The 17,234-nt window shown below is 40.9% G+C and overlaps 1 protein-coding gene across 1 annotated transcript in view; it reads right to left on the bottom strand.

Moving 5' to 3' along the window:
• Window positions 1–17,234, bottom strand: part of akr7a3 (aldo-keto reductase family 7, member A3 (aflatoxin aldehyde reductase)) — a 28,198-nt gene that overhangs the window by 7,773 nt on the left and 3,191 nt on the right. Inside the window, exons 2-6 of the mRNA XM_034166214.1 lie at window positions 8,941–9,128; window positions 5,129–5,233; window positions 4,689–4,785; window positions 679–778; window positions 401–530 (exon numbers count right to left, since the gene is read on the bottom strand). Of these exons, the coding sequence (XP_034022105.1) occupies window positions 401–530; window positions 679–778; window positions 4,689–4,785; window positions 5,129–5,233; window positions 8,941–9,128 (620 nt within the window). The remainder of the gene's footprint in view (window positions 1–400; window positions 531–678; window positions 779–4,688; window positions 4,786–5,128; window positions 5,234–8,940; window positions 9,129–17,234) is intronic.

Genomic DNA, 17,234 nt, shown 5'->3' on the forward strand with positions numbered 1-17,234 from the left:
GCGATGGACAAGAGGCCTGTCCAGGGTGTACTCCAACTCTTGCCTAATGACCACTAAAATAGGCTCCAGCTCCTCTGTGAACTGGAATAAGCAAGTATAGAAAATTAAGGAATGAATTTGCATGTTTGGTTTGGCAAAATTTATGGTGGACACTCTTCCTGATGATTTATCCAGGTTTGGGACCAGCACCCTTAATGCACTGACTTTTGCAACCAATGTGGCTGAGATTTGACAGAGTTTATGGGGTATACCTTTCCTGCTTCTAACCTGCTTATTTACTGGATGTATGCACCATGTGCCGAGTTATGCTCAGCACCTTACTAAGACACTTTACGTTGGTTTTCCATTGACACTCGTATGTGTGTACATATATGAATGCAACTATACAGTATAAAGACACCTTAAGCTGGGAGTGGTGGTACATCCAGCGTATAGCAGCAGATGCCATGGTGGGTTTCTCTGCACCATATGCTGTCTCCAACGACTTCTGAACAATGTCTATTGCCTGGAAATGACTCTTCTTCCAGTATCTGACACAGAACAGAAGGCCAGTCGGAGTTACTTAGTTTTGCTTGATTGATATTTCAACACACATGACCAGCAGGGCAGACATGTACAATACTTCACTTGGAAAGAATAATAGACATCTATTTCATAGCTGAGAAATTTCTGTTTCACCTGTCTCGATATGCTGCAGCCCAGCTGTTACCAAAGAATCTTCCTGCAGGCTGGGAGTCATCTTTGTCTTCATAATGGTATTTCCCTGTCAGAAGACCACCTGGCACACAAGACAAAATCCAATCTTAAATTATCTGAGATTATCAAATCAAATCAATCAAACAGTTGCCCCAAGGCGCTCTATACTGCAAGGCAAAAGCCATACAATAATTACAGAAAAACCTCAACGGTCAAAACGACCCCCTATGAGCAAGCACTTGGCGACAGTGGGAAGGAAAAACTCCCTTTTAACAGGAAGAAACCTCCGGCAGAACCAGGCTCAGGGAGGGGCAGTCTTCTGCTGGGGCTGGTTGGGGCTGAGGGGAGAGAATCAGGAAAAAGACATGCTGTGGAAGACAGCAGAGATCAATCACTAATGATTAAATGCAGAATGGTGTATACAGAGCAAAAAGAGAAAGAAACACTCAGTGCATCATGGAAACCCCCCAGCAGTCTAAGTCTATAGCAGCATAACTAAGGGATGGTTCAGGGTCACCTGATCCAGCCCTAACTATAAGCTTTAGCAAAAAGGAAAGTTTTAAGCCTAATCTTAAAAGTAGAGAGGGTGTCTGTCTCCCTGATCCGAATTGGGAGCTGGTTCCACAGGAGAGGAGCCTGAAAGCTGAAGGCTCTGCCTCCCATTCTACTCTTAAAAACCCTAGGAACTACAAGTAAGACTGCAGTCTGAGAGCGAAGCGCTCTATTAGAAGCGCTTCGCTCTATTCATTTAGCATGAATCTTGTCATTCACGCTAAATAAGTTTATTTTTTATTTTAAGATCTCCTCTCCTGGACTGCCATCACCACAGTGGTGGTGAAGAAAGCCCAGCAGTGACTCCACTTCCTGAGGGTGCTCAGGAGAAACAATCTGGAGGAGAAGCTGCTGGTGTTGTTCTACAGAGCCACCATCGAGATCATCCTGACGTACTGCATCACAGCGTGGTACAGGGGGTGCTCAGCAGCAGACAGGAGAGCGCTGCAGAGGGTGATCAAGACAGCCAAGGGGATCACTGGCTGCTCTCTGCCCAGCCTGGAAGACATTGCCAGCTCTCGTTACCTCAGCAGAGCTGCCAGCATCAGCAAAGACACATCCCACCCCAGCAACCACCTGTTTGACCTACTACCCTCCGGCCGACGGTATAGGTCAATCAAAACTAGGACAAACAGACTCAGGGACAGCTTTCTCCCCAGAGCGATCACTGCTCTGAACAAAAACAAATCACTCTAATCCGCACCTTCAAGTTTCTTGTGCAATATCTGTAAACCATGTGCAATATGATTCCACAGTTGTATATATTTCACGTTTTAAATTACTTAGTCCACATTTCATTATTCATTTCATTATTTTACCTTATGTTTATATTAGTTGTACATATACTCTGAATAATTTACTGTTAAATTTATCTTTTATTTGGCTAAAAATTACTGGCACCACGGAAAGCACCTTTTTGGAGTTGCACACAAATCTCGTTGTAATGCAAATTACAATGACAATAAAGGCAATTCTGAATGTATTAGGGGGGTGAAGAGGGGGAGTATAGGAGTGTGGTGAGGGAGTTTGTGGGATGGTGCCAGCAAAACAAGCTCCTGCTCAACACCACCAAAACAAAGGAAGTGGTGGGTGATTTCAGGCAGGCACCACCCTCTCTGCAGCCCATCCTAATTGACGGATCCGAGGTGGAGGTGGTTTCCACCTATAAGTACCTTGGGCTGCAGCTGGAGAACAGGCTGAGCTGGGCAGCTAATATGGATGCTGTCTATAAGAAGGGACACAGTAGAATGTACTTTCTTAGTAGGCTGGCTTCATTCAGGGTCTGCTCCAAGTTATTGTACATGTTCTCTCAGTCCATCGTGTCCAGTGTTCTTTTCTACGCCATTGTGTGTTGGGGGGGCGGTGCGAGGAAGGACATTCTGAGGCTGAATCGGCTCATTAAAAAAGCAGGCTCTGTGGTGGGACTGTGTCTGGACTCTGTGGAGAGGGTGCTGGAGCGGAGAACACTCTCCAAGATCAGGGTAGTCCTGTCCAATCAGAGCCACCCCCTGGACTCTGTGATATCCAAGCAGGGGAGTTCCTTCAGTTCCAGACTCCTCTCCCTCAAATGCTCCACTGAAAAACTGAAGAACTCTTTTGTCCCTCGGGCCATCAGGGTGTATAATGCAGCCACATCAGCCAGGGGCAGCAGACGGGGGGTTATAAATGCCTAAACATAGTGTCAGGTGCCTTGACTCCTGTAACTTGTTGCACTTTATATACTGTTTTTGTACTACTTATTTATTAACTTGTCTCTGTGCTGTTTTTATTCATTAACTTATTTTTTAACTTGTTGCGTAACCTCTGAATGTGAGTGACAGACGTCACACAATTTCCCTCTGGATTAATAAAGTATTTATCTATCTATTTAAATGGTAAATGGACTGCATTTATATAGCGCTTTTCCATCTGCATCAGACGCTCAAAGCGCTTTACAATTATGCCTCACATTCACCCCGATGTCAGGGTGCTGCCATACAAGGCACTCACTACACACCGGGAGCAATAGGAGATTAAAGGCCTTGCCCAAGGGCCCTTAGTGCTTTTTCCAGTCAGGCGGGGATTTGAACCCATCTTCTGATCTTCTGGACTCAAGCCCAACACCTTAACCACTAGACCATCACCTCCCCCAGTATTATTTACCATAATACTGTTTGTATTTCTTTGTAATTAATGTAAATAAAGTCCAAGACATATTCAGTGGCAGCTTTACCATCAGAGAGCCTCGTCCACAACCACCACAAAAGACTCCAAGCTGTCGATGTTAAAGGGGCAATACATAGTATTAAGAACAGGGGTATGTAAACTTTGGATCAGGGTCATATGGGTAGTTCTCTTGTCATTTTGATTTAAAAAGAGGAAACACAGTTGTGTGACAAGAAATGGTTTCACCCAACCACTAACCATGAGTGAAAAAAAGTTTTTGTGTTGTCATTCATATTCTCTTAAAAATGGCCAAAAAAGCAAGAATTCTGCCAAGGTATGTAAACGTTTGAGCACAACTGTAAGTTTTACACTTCAATTTGCACACAACTTGGCACACAGATGTAATTGGGTTCTGGAATAGCCCAGGCAAGGTCAAATATGCCAAAGGTCATATCTGCCTGTCTGTCTGTTCCCCTATGTCTCCAGTTCCCTTGTTTTTTATTTTGAGGAAACTTGATATATAGAGGTCTGTTAATCCTAAAATTGCCCCTAAAGGGTTTGATTCTGTAAAATTAAGGTAAAAGTTTTTATTTTCACTCTGATACCCACCAAACATGGCACACTTATGCAGGTAACTTCAGGAATTGCCCAGGTCTCATCACGTTTGCCAGTCATTGGTGTTGAATGTCATGTCTGCTTGTCTGTTTGTTGGCCTGCTCCACCCCTGGTCCTTTTGCTGATTTCTGCCAAACTTGGTATGTCAATGAAGGTTGACCTTGAAATTGCCCTTAAAGACTTTGAGCAAAGGTCAATGTAATTGATTATCAACTCAATATGGATCCAATGTGGCACACACTTAGGTGGATGCTAAAAATGCCTGGAAAGGTCAGCCAGCGGTCAATCTTTTGGAGGAAAGTCAAGGTACCCGAGGTCAAGTGTCAGCTTGCTGTAGTCTAGACATCCACAGGTACCATTACGTAGTTCTTAAAATGTGTTAAATGTTACTTTTCATTCATAATCACAAATTATTTACAATGGAAACATTTAACAATTAATTAGCAGTTGACTGATCATTAAAAATGTTTGCAAAAGATTTATTAATGAATATTTGTTCATGACCTAATATGTGACTTCAACTATAACATATAAAATACACTGACATTAACTGTGATATTGCAATTTAAAAAAAAAAATTAATCTGAATTATTTTAACACTAAATATTACCAATTTGGAAAATCTTATTTTCAGTTAATTAAAGTGGCAACATGAAGAAGAAGAAGTAGAAATACAGCACCTGCTAGAGGATTGTAAGCATAGAATTTGATCCCGTAGTATCTCAGACATGGCAGCAACTCCGTCTCCACCTGTCTTGTAGTGGCATTGTACATTCCCTATGAACAATACATAAGTCTGAGTTCAAATTATATCACAGGAAATATAATCTTCACCAAACTTAAATTTGCCCCCAATTAAAAAAGCCACATTTTTACACATGCACATCTTAACGTGTTGTGACCTATAACACCTCTATCTAGAGAGGATGGCTCAGTGTTTTCTGCTCATTCTAGCCCAGCTGTAAACAAACAGAAGAGGATTTACACACACACACACACACACACACACACACACACACACACACACACACACACACACACACACACACACACACACACACACACACACACACACACAGTTTGTGTGGTTTCCCAAGTCTTTGTGAGTAAAGGTGATTACCTGATACACAGTGGGACTGATCCAGTTGTTGTGTCTGCAGATACACACAATTTCAGCCACTTCCCATGATGCATAGTTTGATAAGCCCAACTCTTTGAACTTTCCCTTCAGATGATATGTCAACAGAGAATCACATTATTCCTTGTTAAATCAACGAAACATACAGCATCACAACTAGAGGTGGAACGGTATCATCAATTTCACAATATCGTAAGAACAAAAGTAAAGTGTCTCTCGATACTGTTGTGGACATGTGACGGCGTTAAAGTGAGCAAAAATTTCAGTGGAGAGAAGTGAGAACTGTAGAGACCCATTGTGCCTCGGATGAAATCAGAAGCGCAGCAGTGGCCTGCTCACAAAACACCGCCCACTGGCTGATTACGCAGATGGACTTTGGCCAAATCATATCTCTCTGTCCCAACAACCTGTGTCCAGAGAGAAACAACTGCTCATTTTGCTTAAAAAAAAAAAAAAAAAAAGACAACCCGCAGTGAGTAAGTACTGGTAAATTAATGATTATGGAAAGCGAGTAAAGGCCCACTGACACTTACATGACTTGCACACACTTGCACGCCGTGTCGTGCAGGAGAGTAAACTCATCGTTAACGGGTGTAGACTGAACGCGAGAGGGGCACTGGCACATGCAATTGCGCAAAGAGAATTTTGAAATCTTCAAAAAAATCTTTCACGCATAAATGTTGTGCAACAAACGTGAAGAGGTAGTGAATTTTGCGCGATCTACGCGCCAACACTGCATGCAGCTCATCAAGTCCAGTAAAGAAGAAGTGAACAGTGTGAGTGGTTGCGCATCAGAGCGCAGCTCGTCTGAACGATTATAGAGATGTTAAGTCTATCATAAACATACTTTTACAGCTGCACACAAGGAAAAAACATGCAACTGTTTTACCAAGCCATTACAAAATAAACATGACAAATTACCTTTTAGATGGCTCCAAATGTGTTCTCCCCCTCATTCAATGCGTGCATGCGAGAAATGCAGCTGCTGGAGCGGTCCTCTGTGATTCAGGAAGTGATTTGAGTCATTTTCAATGCCCAACTTGAAGAGAAAATGATTAATCTGAAATACTTATTTTACAGACGCAGCGTCCAGCACACAGCATGTGGCAGCCAATGGAACAAAGCACGGCGTCCAGCTTGGAACACAGCGGGTGGGATCATCATGACGATGTGCGTGCAAGTGCGTACATCAAAGTCGTGCAAGTGTCAGGGCACCTTAAGTGTGTGAGAGAATCAGTGAGTCATACGCATTCAGCTCTTAAGTACAGCTGCAGTAAGTAGGTCATTTTATATGTAATGGATATTCCGGATTCACACCAACTTGACTTTGTTTTTTTGCACTTTAAATTTAATGCGTAACCAATGACGTAGATTATTGCAGGGTCCATTCATTTTTTTCCTGTGTTAGCTGATATGTAAAATGAAAACACTGGCTGTTCTGTTTCGGTTCTTCATTGTCCATTTTATTTTTACTGGAAGTTCCTGTTTCAGACTGACTTGACTTTGGTTTTACATTTTAAAACAAATACCTAATGCGCAAGAAAGAAAGAAACTTTATTGTCACTGTACATACAATGAAATTTGTCCTCTCCATCCTAATTAGAGTGAGACACAATCCAATCACGAGGAGCAGTGGGCAGCCAGTCCAGTGCCAGGGGACCAACTCTAGATGTAGCAGTGCGTTGGAAAGCCCAGTATGTTCCACGTGAAATTCTGCCTGAAGAGGGGGCAGGTAGATGCTTGTTTGTTGTAATGCCCACCCCTCCATATATGTCAATAACAGAGGCGGTTTCTCTGAGACTGCAAGCGAAGCTCCGCTTCCCCTAAAATGTCAAAAAATTAAGTGGCCAAATATATACAGTTTGTTAACATTTCATTGACTATAAATGCGTTAGAACACACATCTTGAAGGTGAGTTAGTTCAGAATCAGCTACTTATCACAAATTGACTGACTCGATTTTGTTAACTTCTTATAAATCTTTTTCTCATTCGGTCTGTGGTCAATGCATTTTCCTGTAGAAGCCGAGCGTCCGTTCACTTCAATGGGGCTACCTGGAAAGATTTTTTCATTGCCTCTAAACTAGACGGTCGTTGGATAAATACCACGATTTTGTCCCGCCCCTGGATGTCCAGCATCTCTGGGGGTGAATGGAGCTGTGGGCGGGCCTGGACGCTGGAGTTCCGCACAATGATTGTACGATCAGTCAAAAGACTGAATCCCATTTTGACTGACAGCTATTTTGACATATAGGTATAAGAGAATTAATTTGCACATTTTTGCGTGTTTATGCATTTTTAAATTTATACCAAAGTGTTTTGCATGAGCTATAAATCAGTCTGTTTAAAGGCATATGAGATATCATGTTTATACAGTACTACCAAAAAAAAAAAAAAAAAAAAAAAAAAAACTGTACCGCAGCCAAACAAAATGATTCAAAATCTGCAGAAAGACAATAGAAACTGAAGAAAACTGGTGATTCTGATGCCAGGAACATTCACAGATCGCAAACATTAGCTACCGGATTAGACGTTGTGTGAGAAGATCTAGGTGAGTTACTCTCTGCCTTGTTCTTCAGTAAGTTAGTGTTTAAGGTCGTCGCACATTAACATCCCTGTTCGCAACTCAACATCAAAGTATTCATGATTGTAAGTTTATCCTTGTATATGTGGTAATAACTAGTGGTTGCTGATGTACTTTATTTAGTGATGAGAAACTGAAGCATTTTGAACCACTGAATCAATATGAAGCAATGGTTCAGTGTTTCACAGCTTTTGATACAATTAGGTATGGCGCCATCTGCTGGCCAACCTTTAACATAACATTTGCATGGAACAATAAAGGGCAAGATGTCATGAAACAGTCAGGCTCTGTTATGCATGTTTAATAATAAAGGTTCTATGTGCTTCTTGAAATTTTTCATGGTATTTTTGTTTAAAAACATTAATAATATACTTGCGTTATAATCCTTGAAGGAGTCTTCCCAAGGGATTAATAAAGTTCTAAATAAGGTTGTATCTACTCTAATGTGATTGTGCCATCATAAAATGCTGTATGTAATGGAGATATAACTTGTGAAATGCTTGTGCAACTCGGACTGTTATGACCATTTTACATATTTGAATTTACATATAAATGAATTGGCAAATATTATGATATAAGCCGACAATGAGCTTCCCCTATTTGACAGACCAGCAGCCACCACTGGTCAATAAAATGTCTGATCATCACAAATAACTCACCCGTTTAATGCCAGATCTGCACCGCCTTCTGCGCAACTCTCATACTGCAAACTCTCAAATTGACAATATTGTCATGTAACTACTACTGATTCAAATAACATGTACATAGGTAAAATAATGACTGAATTAAAAAAAAAGTAATTCCCCATGCAAAACAAAAGATATTTTGAGTCACTCAATACATTTACATAACTGGGAAAAGAACAGCGCACACCACTGGCATTGTCACATATAAGACATGGACACAATGAGAATAAACCTTGTGAAAATGTTTTTTTTTTGGGGGGGGGGAATACAATGTATTGGTGCCATACAATTACTTTATTTTAGGGTAAGCGTTTAATCAGCTGTAACAAAAATATATATATTTAAAGGTTGGCATTAACCAACTTTCACTAAAAAAGTGGGGTGGGCAGATGCTCACAAATTTAGGTTTGCCGTCACAATTTAAAGGGGTGGAATTATTTGGAAACGTGTGCGTAATCATATTCATTGCATTACATTCCAGAAAACATTCTGGCTGCATGTTTAGGTTGCAAACTGTTTAATGTACCTCCTTGTGTAGATCATTGCAGGCCCTCAGTGTGTCCTGGATGGGTGTGAGATGGTCAGGAGCATGAAGGTAGAAAAGATCAACAGAATCAGTGTGCAGCCTCTGAAGGGACGTTTCCAGTTGTGAGCGCACGCTCTCTGGTCTCAGTGTCTTCCCATCCCAAGGATTCGCTTTGGTCGCTATGCTTACTGGATCATCACAAAGAGAAGATGAAGAAAAGCTTAGGTTTATTCTTCCTTGAAGGCAATTGATGTTTAAGTTTGCAGACACCCCCCCAAACTAATCTGGTTAATGGATTTCAATGAAACACAAGAAGGACAGTAATTCTGGTCCAACACAACTGCCAATTGTAGAGCCTGACCGATATATCGGCCGGCCGATATTATCAGTCGATATAAGCCCTTTTCAAAGTACTCACTATTGGCTGAAATTTTGCCGATAGAATGCCGATAATTTCTCATAAACAGAACAGTTACTAAAATAATGTTTGTGTCTGCAATGTAAAATGTCCTTGCACCTTTGGCCAGTAGATGGAGCTCTGACTCCATTCAACTGAGAGCTGCTTACACCCCTGCTTAAATGTGTTCATCACCAACCCCCGGAGTTCACGGTCACACTGCACTGATCGGCTGACAAAAGCATACAAGTAAGTTTATAAGGATGTTGTCTGTAATAACTTTGCGATTACATTCACCCCACATTTCTCCCATTTCAGTTCAACTCAGTTTGATTAACTCAGTTTATGTAGTAATGTGTCAAATGTGCTTCATTGCGTCGGTCACGCTTTTTATTAAGCGCACGTTGTGTAGACCTTATTTCTAGCATGAAAAGCGTTTGTTTACTGCTAAGGTTGAAACATTCAGATTCACTGGTCGTCCGGAAGGATTCTTGGAATTACTGCCGTTCGCCATTAACCCTCTGGGGCTGATGCCATCGTATACGATGGCTGGGACCAAGCTTTACTAAATTGTAAATACCTTTTTAATAATATGAGATAGAAACTTCTTTTTTTTTTTTTGGTTGCTGAAAAGTGAACTCCACGGACTTTCGATCCACCATCGGCCATCTTGGTACTGCTCATAGAAGATGTGTGATAATGTGCGCAATGTGAGTGTTCAATCGTAATTCGTTCTCCGTCACATGGTTTTCCAAAATCCAATCGTAGGACAGATTTACCTCACGTGATATGGCAAAGATCGTTTTCAGGAGTGACATCTTACTAGTTGGCCCGTTTGAATAGCCCCCTAACTGCTCCAATTGCATTTTTGCATTTTTTTTTAAACTTGACAATTCTTCTGTTATAAAGTTAATCAATATGAGGACAAAGCTTCAGCTTTTAGCTCATACCTTTTTTGTTAAGGGTCCAAAAAAGAACATTTTATTCATTTCAACCGATTTATAGATTATCAGCATTTTTTTCATCCAAATATCGTTATCGGCATCAGCCTCAATAAATCCATATCAGTCGGGCTCTAGCCAATTTCATGTATAAATAAATAGTGACTAATTCTTCACAAAGGATTTACAACCACTGATACCTATAGATACGTGAAATAAATGGTAAGTGGACTGCACTTATATAGGGCTTTTCCTTCTGCATCAGATGCTCAAACCACTTTAAATAATGCCTCACATTCACCCCGATGTCAGGGTGCTGCCATACAAGGTACTCACAACACACCGGGAGCAACTAGGGGATTAAGGACCTTGCCCAAGGGCCCTTAGTGATTTTCTGGTCAGGCTGGGATTTGAACTGAGGATCCTCTGGTCTCAAGGCCAACGCTTAACCAGTAGACCATCACCTCTGCAGAAAGCAGCTACTATGGCAGAGTGACGTATTATTTTATAAGGTTGCTCACAGATATCTAGTTATTATTAGTTGTATAGCTACGAGTCCAGATATACCTCAATGAGTACAATGGATTGTACACAAACCAAGTGACCAGTGAACAGTGATGCCGGTAACGCGTTACTTAGTAACGCGTTACTCTAATCTGACCACTTTTTTTTAGTAACGAGTAATCTAACGCGTTAATCTTTCCAAATCAGTAATCAAATTAAAGTTACTTCTCCATGTCACTGTGCGTTACTATTATTTTTCATTGTGGGTCGATAGCAGCATTAAACTTGGTCCGTGGGCAGGAGGTCGGGGTTCGACTGAACTGCCCACTTTAAGCGAACTGTGAGCTTTTAATCCGCGGTTTTTTGCAGCTGCTCGACTCGTCCTCACCTCTTAAAGCGCGGTGATCAGCACACCTGCACTGAGCTTTACAAAGAGATTTTTATACTTTTTTTCCTCCTTTATTTAGAATTCTGAGCTGAGCTGCTCTGTATCTGGTCGTTAAAAACAGCTGATCCTCCGCGACGCATCAACAACTAACACTATTTTCCACTCAAATGCACCTAAACTCTCTTTCTGAGGACCACATGATGTGAAAACGCAATAAAACTTTCTTACCTGTAAATCTGGTCATGTTTTCTGCATAAATAAATGTTATCCATTCTTTGTGCTCAAACGCCAAAGCAGGGGCGAATCCAGATGGAATGGGGGCGTGGGGCAAGGATGTGCCCCCCTCCCCCACAACACCCCTAGATTAAAGGTGCAATTTTGAAGCCGTTTTTTACTACAACTAATATTGCTTAAAATAATAATAATTTCGACAAGTAAAATGTTTAGAGAGAATTTAAATGTTAGAAAAATGTTAGAATTTAATAGTTACCTTTATAAACAATGTAGGCTCGAAATTGCAAGTTTTACTGTTACAGTGCTGTCAACAGTTAAATATGAGGTCAAGAAAGACGTCTTTATTTTACTTTTTATAAAACAAGTATTTATTTTCATTGAAGTCAAGCAAGGGTGACTGTAAAGTGAGTTTTGGCAAAACAGGTATCATTGTCATGTTGAGGTGGCAGAGGGTTGTTGTCGGCAGCTGGGAAAAGTAACTAAAAAAGTAACTAGTAATCTAACTTAGTTACTTTTACAATTGAGTAATCAGTAAAGTAACTAAGTTACTTTTACAATTGAGTAATCAGTAAAGTAACTAAGTTACTTTTTCAAAGTAACTGTGGCAACACTGCCAGTGAATCTGATTCTCAAGAAAGCTTGGGGTGACCAAAACAAATATGGAGTGAAGGTCCAGAGGAAGAAGCAGATTGTTATAATCCCCATAATGACTATAAACTACAAATCCAGACCCATGAACATTCCAGAGTTCAGCTATGTACATGTTCCACACAGTTTGCAGAATGGTGTAAAAAAAAAAAAAAAAAAAAGTTTTTTTTTTAACTTTCTGTATGTGCTTCCATTGTCAGAATGAGTCTCCAAAACTGCCACAGCTGATTACAATAAGGGTTTGGATTGAGTAAAATTTCTGTAAAATGCATAAAACATTTGGATATTTGGTTCTACTTCTGGACCACAGCTTTGCACAATTTGGGGAGTCTTGTACAGAAGAACAATTCTGATATGGTCCAGGTCCTATTCGGGAATAGCTCCTGTTCACAAAAGGCATGGAAAAACTACACCATTTTTCTTTATGCATAGTGCGCTGTACATGAAGTCGAACACTAAAGAAAGAGAAAACGACTTGTACCAACTGGCCAGTCAGAGGGACTGCGCTGGAAAGAACGTGCCCCAGGTTATGGTGACAAAAGAGGAGGAGAGGAGAGTGTGTTGAAATGGAGGAGGGAGTAGTGTGAAGCCATGGAAATGTTTAAGAGATAGCTATGAAATTCCTAACCAGACTGTTTAAAAAAATCTTGGGAAGTGAGAGGATGACTGAGGAGCAGAGAACAGGTGCCCTGGTTCTAATTTTTAAGAATAAGGGTGCTGTGCAGAGCTGCAGTAACTACAGAGGCATAAAGTTGATCGGCCACAGCATGTAGTTATGGGAAAGAGTATTAGAAATTAGGGTTAGAAAACAGGTGAAGATTTGCGAGCAGAAATATGGTTTCATGCTGAGAGCAAGCACTGCAGATGCAATGTTTGCTCTGAGTACACTGAAAGAGAAACATAGAGAAGGCTAGAAGGAGTTACATTGTGTCTTTGTGGATTTAGAGAAAGCTTATGACAGGGTGCAGAGAAGTATGCAAGATAGGACAGCGGTGAGATGCACTGTAGGAATGACATTCATTTCAGGTGGAGGTGGGATTATGTCAAGTATCACCTCTGAGCCCTTTCTTCTTTGCAGTGGTGATGGACAGGTTGACAGATTAGATAGACAGGACTATGATGTTTACAGATGACGTTGTGATCTGTAGTAAGAGTAGAGAGCAGGCTGAGTCTAGCCTGGACAGGTGGAGATATGCTCTGGAAAGAAGAGGAAATCAGTCTCAGGAATTCAGGAAAGTCAGTAGGAGCAAGACTGAGTACATGTGTGTGAATGAGAGGGAGCCCAGTGGAATAGTGCAGTTACAAGGAGTACAGGTAGTGAAAGTACATGCGTTTAAACACTTGGGGTCAACTGTCCAAAGTAATGGAGAGTGTGGCAAAGAAGTGAGGAAGAGAGTGCAGCCAGTGGGTGGAGAAAAGCAGCAAAAATTGTTTGTGACAAATGGGTATCTGCAAGAGTGAAGGGCAAAGTCTACAAGATAGTAGTGAAACCAGCTATAATGCAGCAGATATTTACAGAGGAATCCTTCAAAAGGTGATGCAAGCACCAAACTAGGTACAAATACTCCTTAGACATTACTCTTTGGAGAAAAATGGGCTGGCTGCTAGAATTTTCAATAGGTGGTCAGGAAGGGGTCAATTGAAGAATTACACAAGGGTTAAAATTTATAAATGCTATACCTTTTAGATAAAAGGTATACAACCCCTGGCAATAATTATGGAATCACCGGCCTCGGAGGATGTTCATTCAGTTGTTTAATTTTGTAGAAAAAAAAGCAGATCACAGACATGACACAAAACTAAAGTCATTTCAAATGGTAACTTTCTGGCTTTAAGAAACACTATAAGAAATCAAGAAAAAAAATTGTGGCAGTCAGTAATGGTTACTTTTTTAGGCCAAGCAGAGGGAAAAAAAATATGGACTCACTCAATTCTGAGTAAAAAATTATGGAATCACCCTGTAAATTTTCATCCCCAAAACTAACACCTGCATCAAATCAGATCTGCTCGTTAGTCTGCATCTAAAAAGGAGTGATCACACCTTGGAGAGCTGTTGCACCAAGTGGACTGACATGAATCATGGCTCCAACACGAGAGATGTCAATTGAAACAAAGGAGAGGATGATCAAACTCTTAAAAGAGGGTAAATCATCACGTAATGTTGCAAAAGATGTTGGTTGTTCACAGTCAGCTGTGTCTAAACTCTGGACCAAATACAAACAACATGGGAAGGTTGTTAAAGGCAAACATACTGGTAGACCAAGGAAGACATCAAAGCGTCAAGACAGAAAACTTAAAGCAATTTGTCTCAAAAATTGAAAATGCACAACAAAACAAATGAGGAACGAATGGGAGGAAACTGGAGTCAACGTCTGTGACCGAACTGTAAGAAACCGCCTAAAGGAAATGGGATTTACATACAGAAAAGCTAAACGAAAGCCATCATTAACACCTAAACAGAAAAAAAAACAAGGTTACAATGGGCTAAGGAAAAGCAATCATGGACTGTGGATGACTGGATGAAAGTCATATTCAGTGATGAATCTTGAATCTGCATTGGGCAAGATGATGATGCTGGAACTTTTGTTTGGTGCCATTCCAATAAGATTTATAAAGATGACTGCCTGAAGAGACCTCGTAAATTTCCACAGTCATTGATGATATGGGGCTGCATGTGAGGTAAAGGCACTGGGGAGATGGCTGTCATTACATCATCAATAAATGCACAAGTTTACATTGATATTTTGGACACTTTTCTTATCCCATCAATTGAAAGGATGTTTGGGGATGATGAAATCATTTTTCAAGATGATAATGCATCTTGCCATAGAGCAAAAACTGTGAAAACATTCCTTGCAAAAAGACACATAGGGTCAATGTCATGGCCTGCAAATAGTGCGGATCTTAATCCAATTGAAAATCTTTGGTGGAAGTTGAAGAAAATGGTCCATGACAAGGCTCCAACCTGCAAAGCTGATCTGGCAACAGCAATCAGAGAAAGTTGGAGCCAGATTGATGAAGAGTACTGTTTGTCACTCATTAAGTCCATGCCTCAGAGACTGCAAGCTGTTATAAAAGCCAGAGGTGGTGCAACAAAATACTAGTGATGTGTTGGAGCGTTCTTTTGTTTTTCATGATTCCATAATTTTTTCCTCAGAATTGAGTGATTCCATATTTTTTTCCCTCTGCTTGGTCTAAAAAAGTAACTGTTACTGACTGCCACAATTTTTTTCCCTGATTTCTTATAGTGTTTCTTAAAGCCAGAAAGTTGCCATCTGAAATGACTTTAGTTTTGTGTCATGTCTGTGATCTGCTTTTTTTCTACAAAATTAAACAACTGAATGAACATCCTCCGAGGCCGGTGATTTCATAATTTTTGCCAGGGGTTGTAGTTTGGAATATCTGTGACTTAATGTTATGGCGTGATGGGGTAAAAACAGCAAGAGTGGTGACAAAGGTCAGTTTCAGTTTGTACAGGGTTAACAGGGTTTTAAAAAGGAATAGTTTGTACCATGTGTCATGCTTAGCTGTCACGTTATGTGACATATGGGGAAACATATGTCACATGTCATAGAATCCTATGCACACAGACATTGTTTGACCTTTACTTTTGAGACCAAGCATTTAACACAGTCAAAACAATTCCATTTATTAATCCTATTAGCTAAACAAATAATTTGCACCACTTTTTTTTTTGTTTACCTAAATTGGAGCAATTTTAACTTTTGACCCCTGTACAAACTCAAATTGACCTTTGTCACCATTCTTAATATTTTTACCCCACAACTCCATAACATTCAGTCACAGATAGTCCAAACTATACCTTTTTGGAATTTTTATGATCAGACAAATAATGTGGTGTAGTTTTCAATATGAATAGGAGTATTTTTAAATTTTGACCCCTGTGTAATTCCTCAAATGACCCCTACCTGGCCGCATATTGAAAATTCAAGTGGCCAGTCCGTTTTCTCAAAAGAGTACAATCAAAACAGTAAGGATTATTTGTGCCGAAATTGGTGCTTGCATCACCATTTGAAGGACTGTTTCAGTTATCTGCTGCACTACAATGTTGTATAGCCTAAAGACCCTGGCACAAACAAAAAGACAGATGGTAGAGCTGAAGACATTGCAAGTTTCTTTGGAAGGGATGGGAATGGACAGGATTAAGAATGAACATATCAAAGGGACGACACAGGCAGTTTGGAGACAAAGTCAGAGAGGTGAGACTGAGATGGTTTGGACATGTGCAGAGGTGGAACCCACGGTATACAGGCAGAAGGATGCTGAGGATAGAGCCACCAGGCAGGAGGAGAAGAAGGAGTCCAAAGAGGAGGTTTATAGATGTGCTGAGGGAGGACATGCAGGTGGTTGGTGTGTCAAAGGAAAATGCAGAAGACGGGGTGAGATGGGGACGGATGATCTGCTGCGGTGACATCCAACGGGAGCAGCCAAAAGAGGAGGATGAAGAAGAAGCGTAGATGTCCCATGCAATATGCAAAGTGGGACAAACTTCTGCACTGTCCCACTTGGCCAGCAGCCACAGCTCATCTAATGCATCCAACAAATGGAAGTGCTGGAAGAACCCTCAGTATGTGGTCAAAGGCTGGACTTATGTTGAACCTGGTGCACAGGGTAGCAAGTGAAGTCACCCCACTGCGAACTCGCCCCAGGTGAAGTCACCCCAATCAGGGTTCTCGCCAGTGCAGTTGACCAAAGGGGGCCCCAATGCTGTGATTTGGATCCACTATTCTGCGATTTGGGCCCCTATGCTGTGATTTAACCAGCATGGAGGGGGGTATTTTTTTTTTTGCCCTTTTTCTTTTTAAAAGGACATGTCGCACGTTATTTAACATCCCAGTTAGCAGCACAAAGTGGCCCTCAAATTGCAGGAAATAGTGTTTCAAAGGGTTATAAATTTCAACATTTTCTCGAGGGAATGCCCTTGGACTCTCCCACAATAGTCGCACCTGCAACACTCGTCTTGTGGCTTGGCCCCACTAAGTTCGCCCTTTCGCCCTATTGAGATATTCCACAATCCTTTGTGTGTCAGAGAGTCACAGCAGTCTAACAACATAGAGAATCCACATGACAACAATTGCAAATGAACATTATACAACCAAAATTTTAATATTTTTTATGCTTTTCATCACATTAATAACAGACTGCTGCATGAGACCCTGAG

The sequence above is a fragment of the Thalassophryne amazonica genome, chromosome 3 (genome assembly GCF_902500255.1).
Source record: "Thalassophryne amazonica chromosome 3, fThaAma1.1, whole genome shotgun sequence".
Taxonomy (NCBI): domain Eukaryota; kingdom Metazoa; phylum Chordata; class Actinopteri; order Batrachoidiformes; family Batrachoididae; genus Thalassophryne; species Thalassophryne amazonica.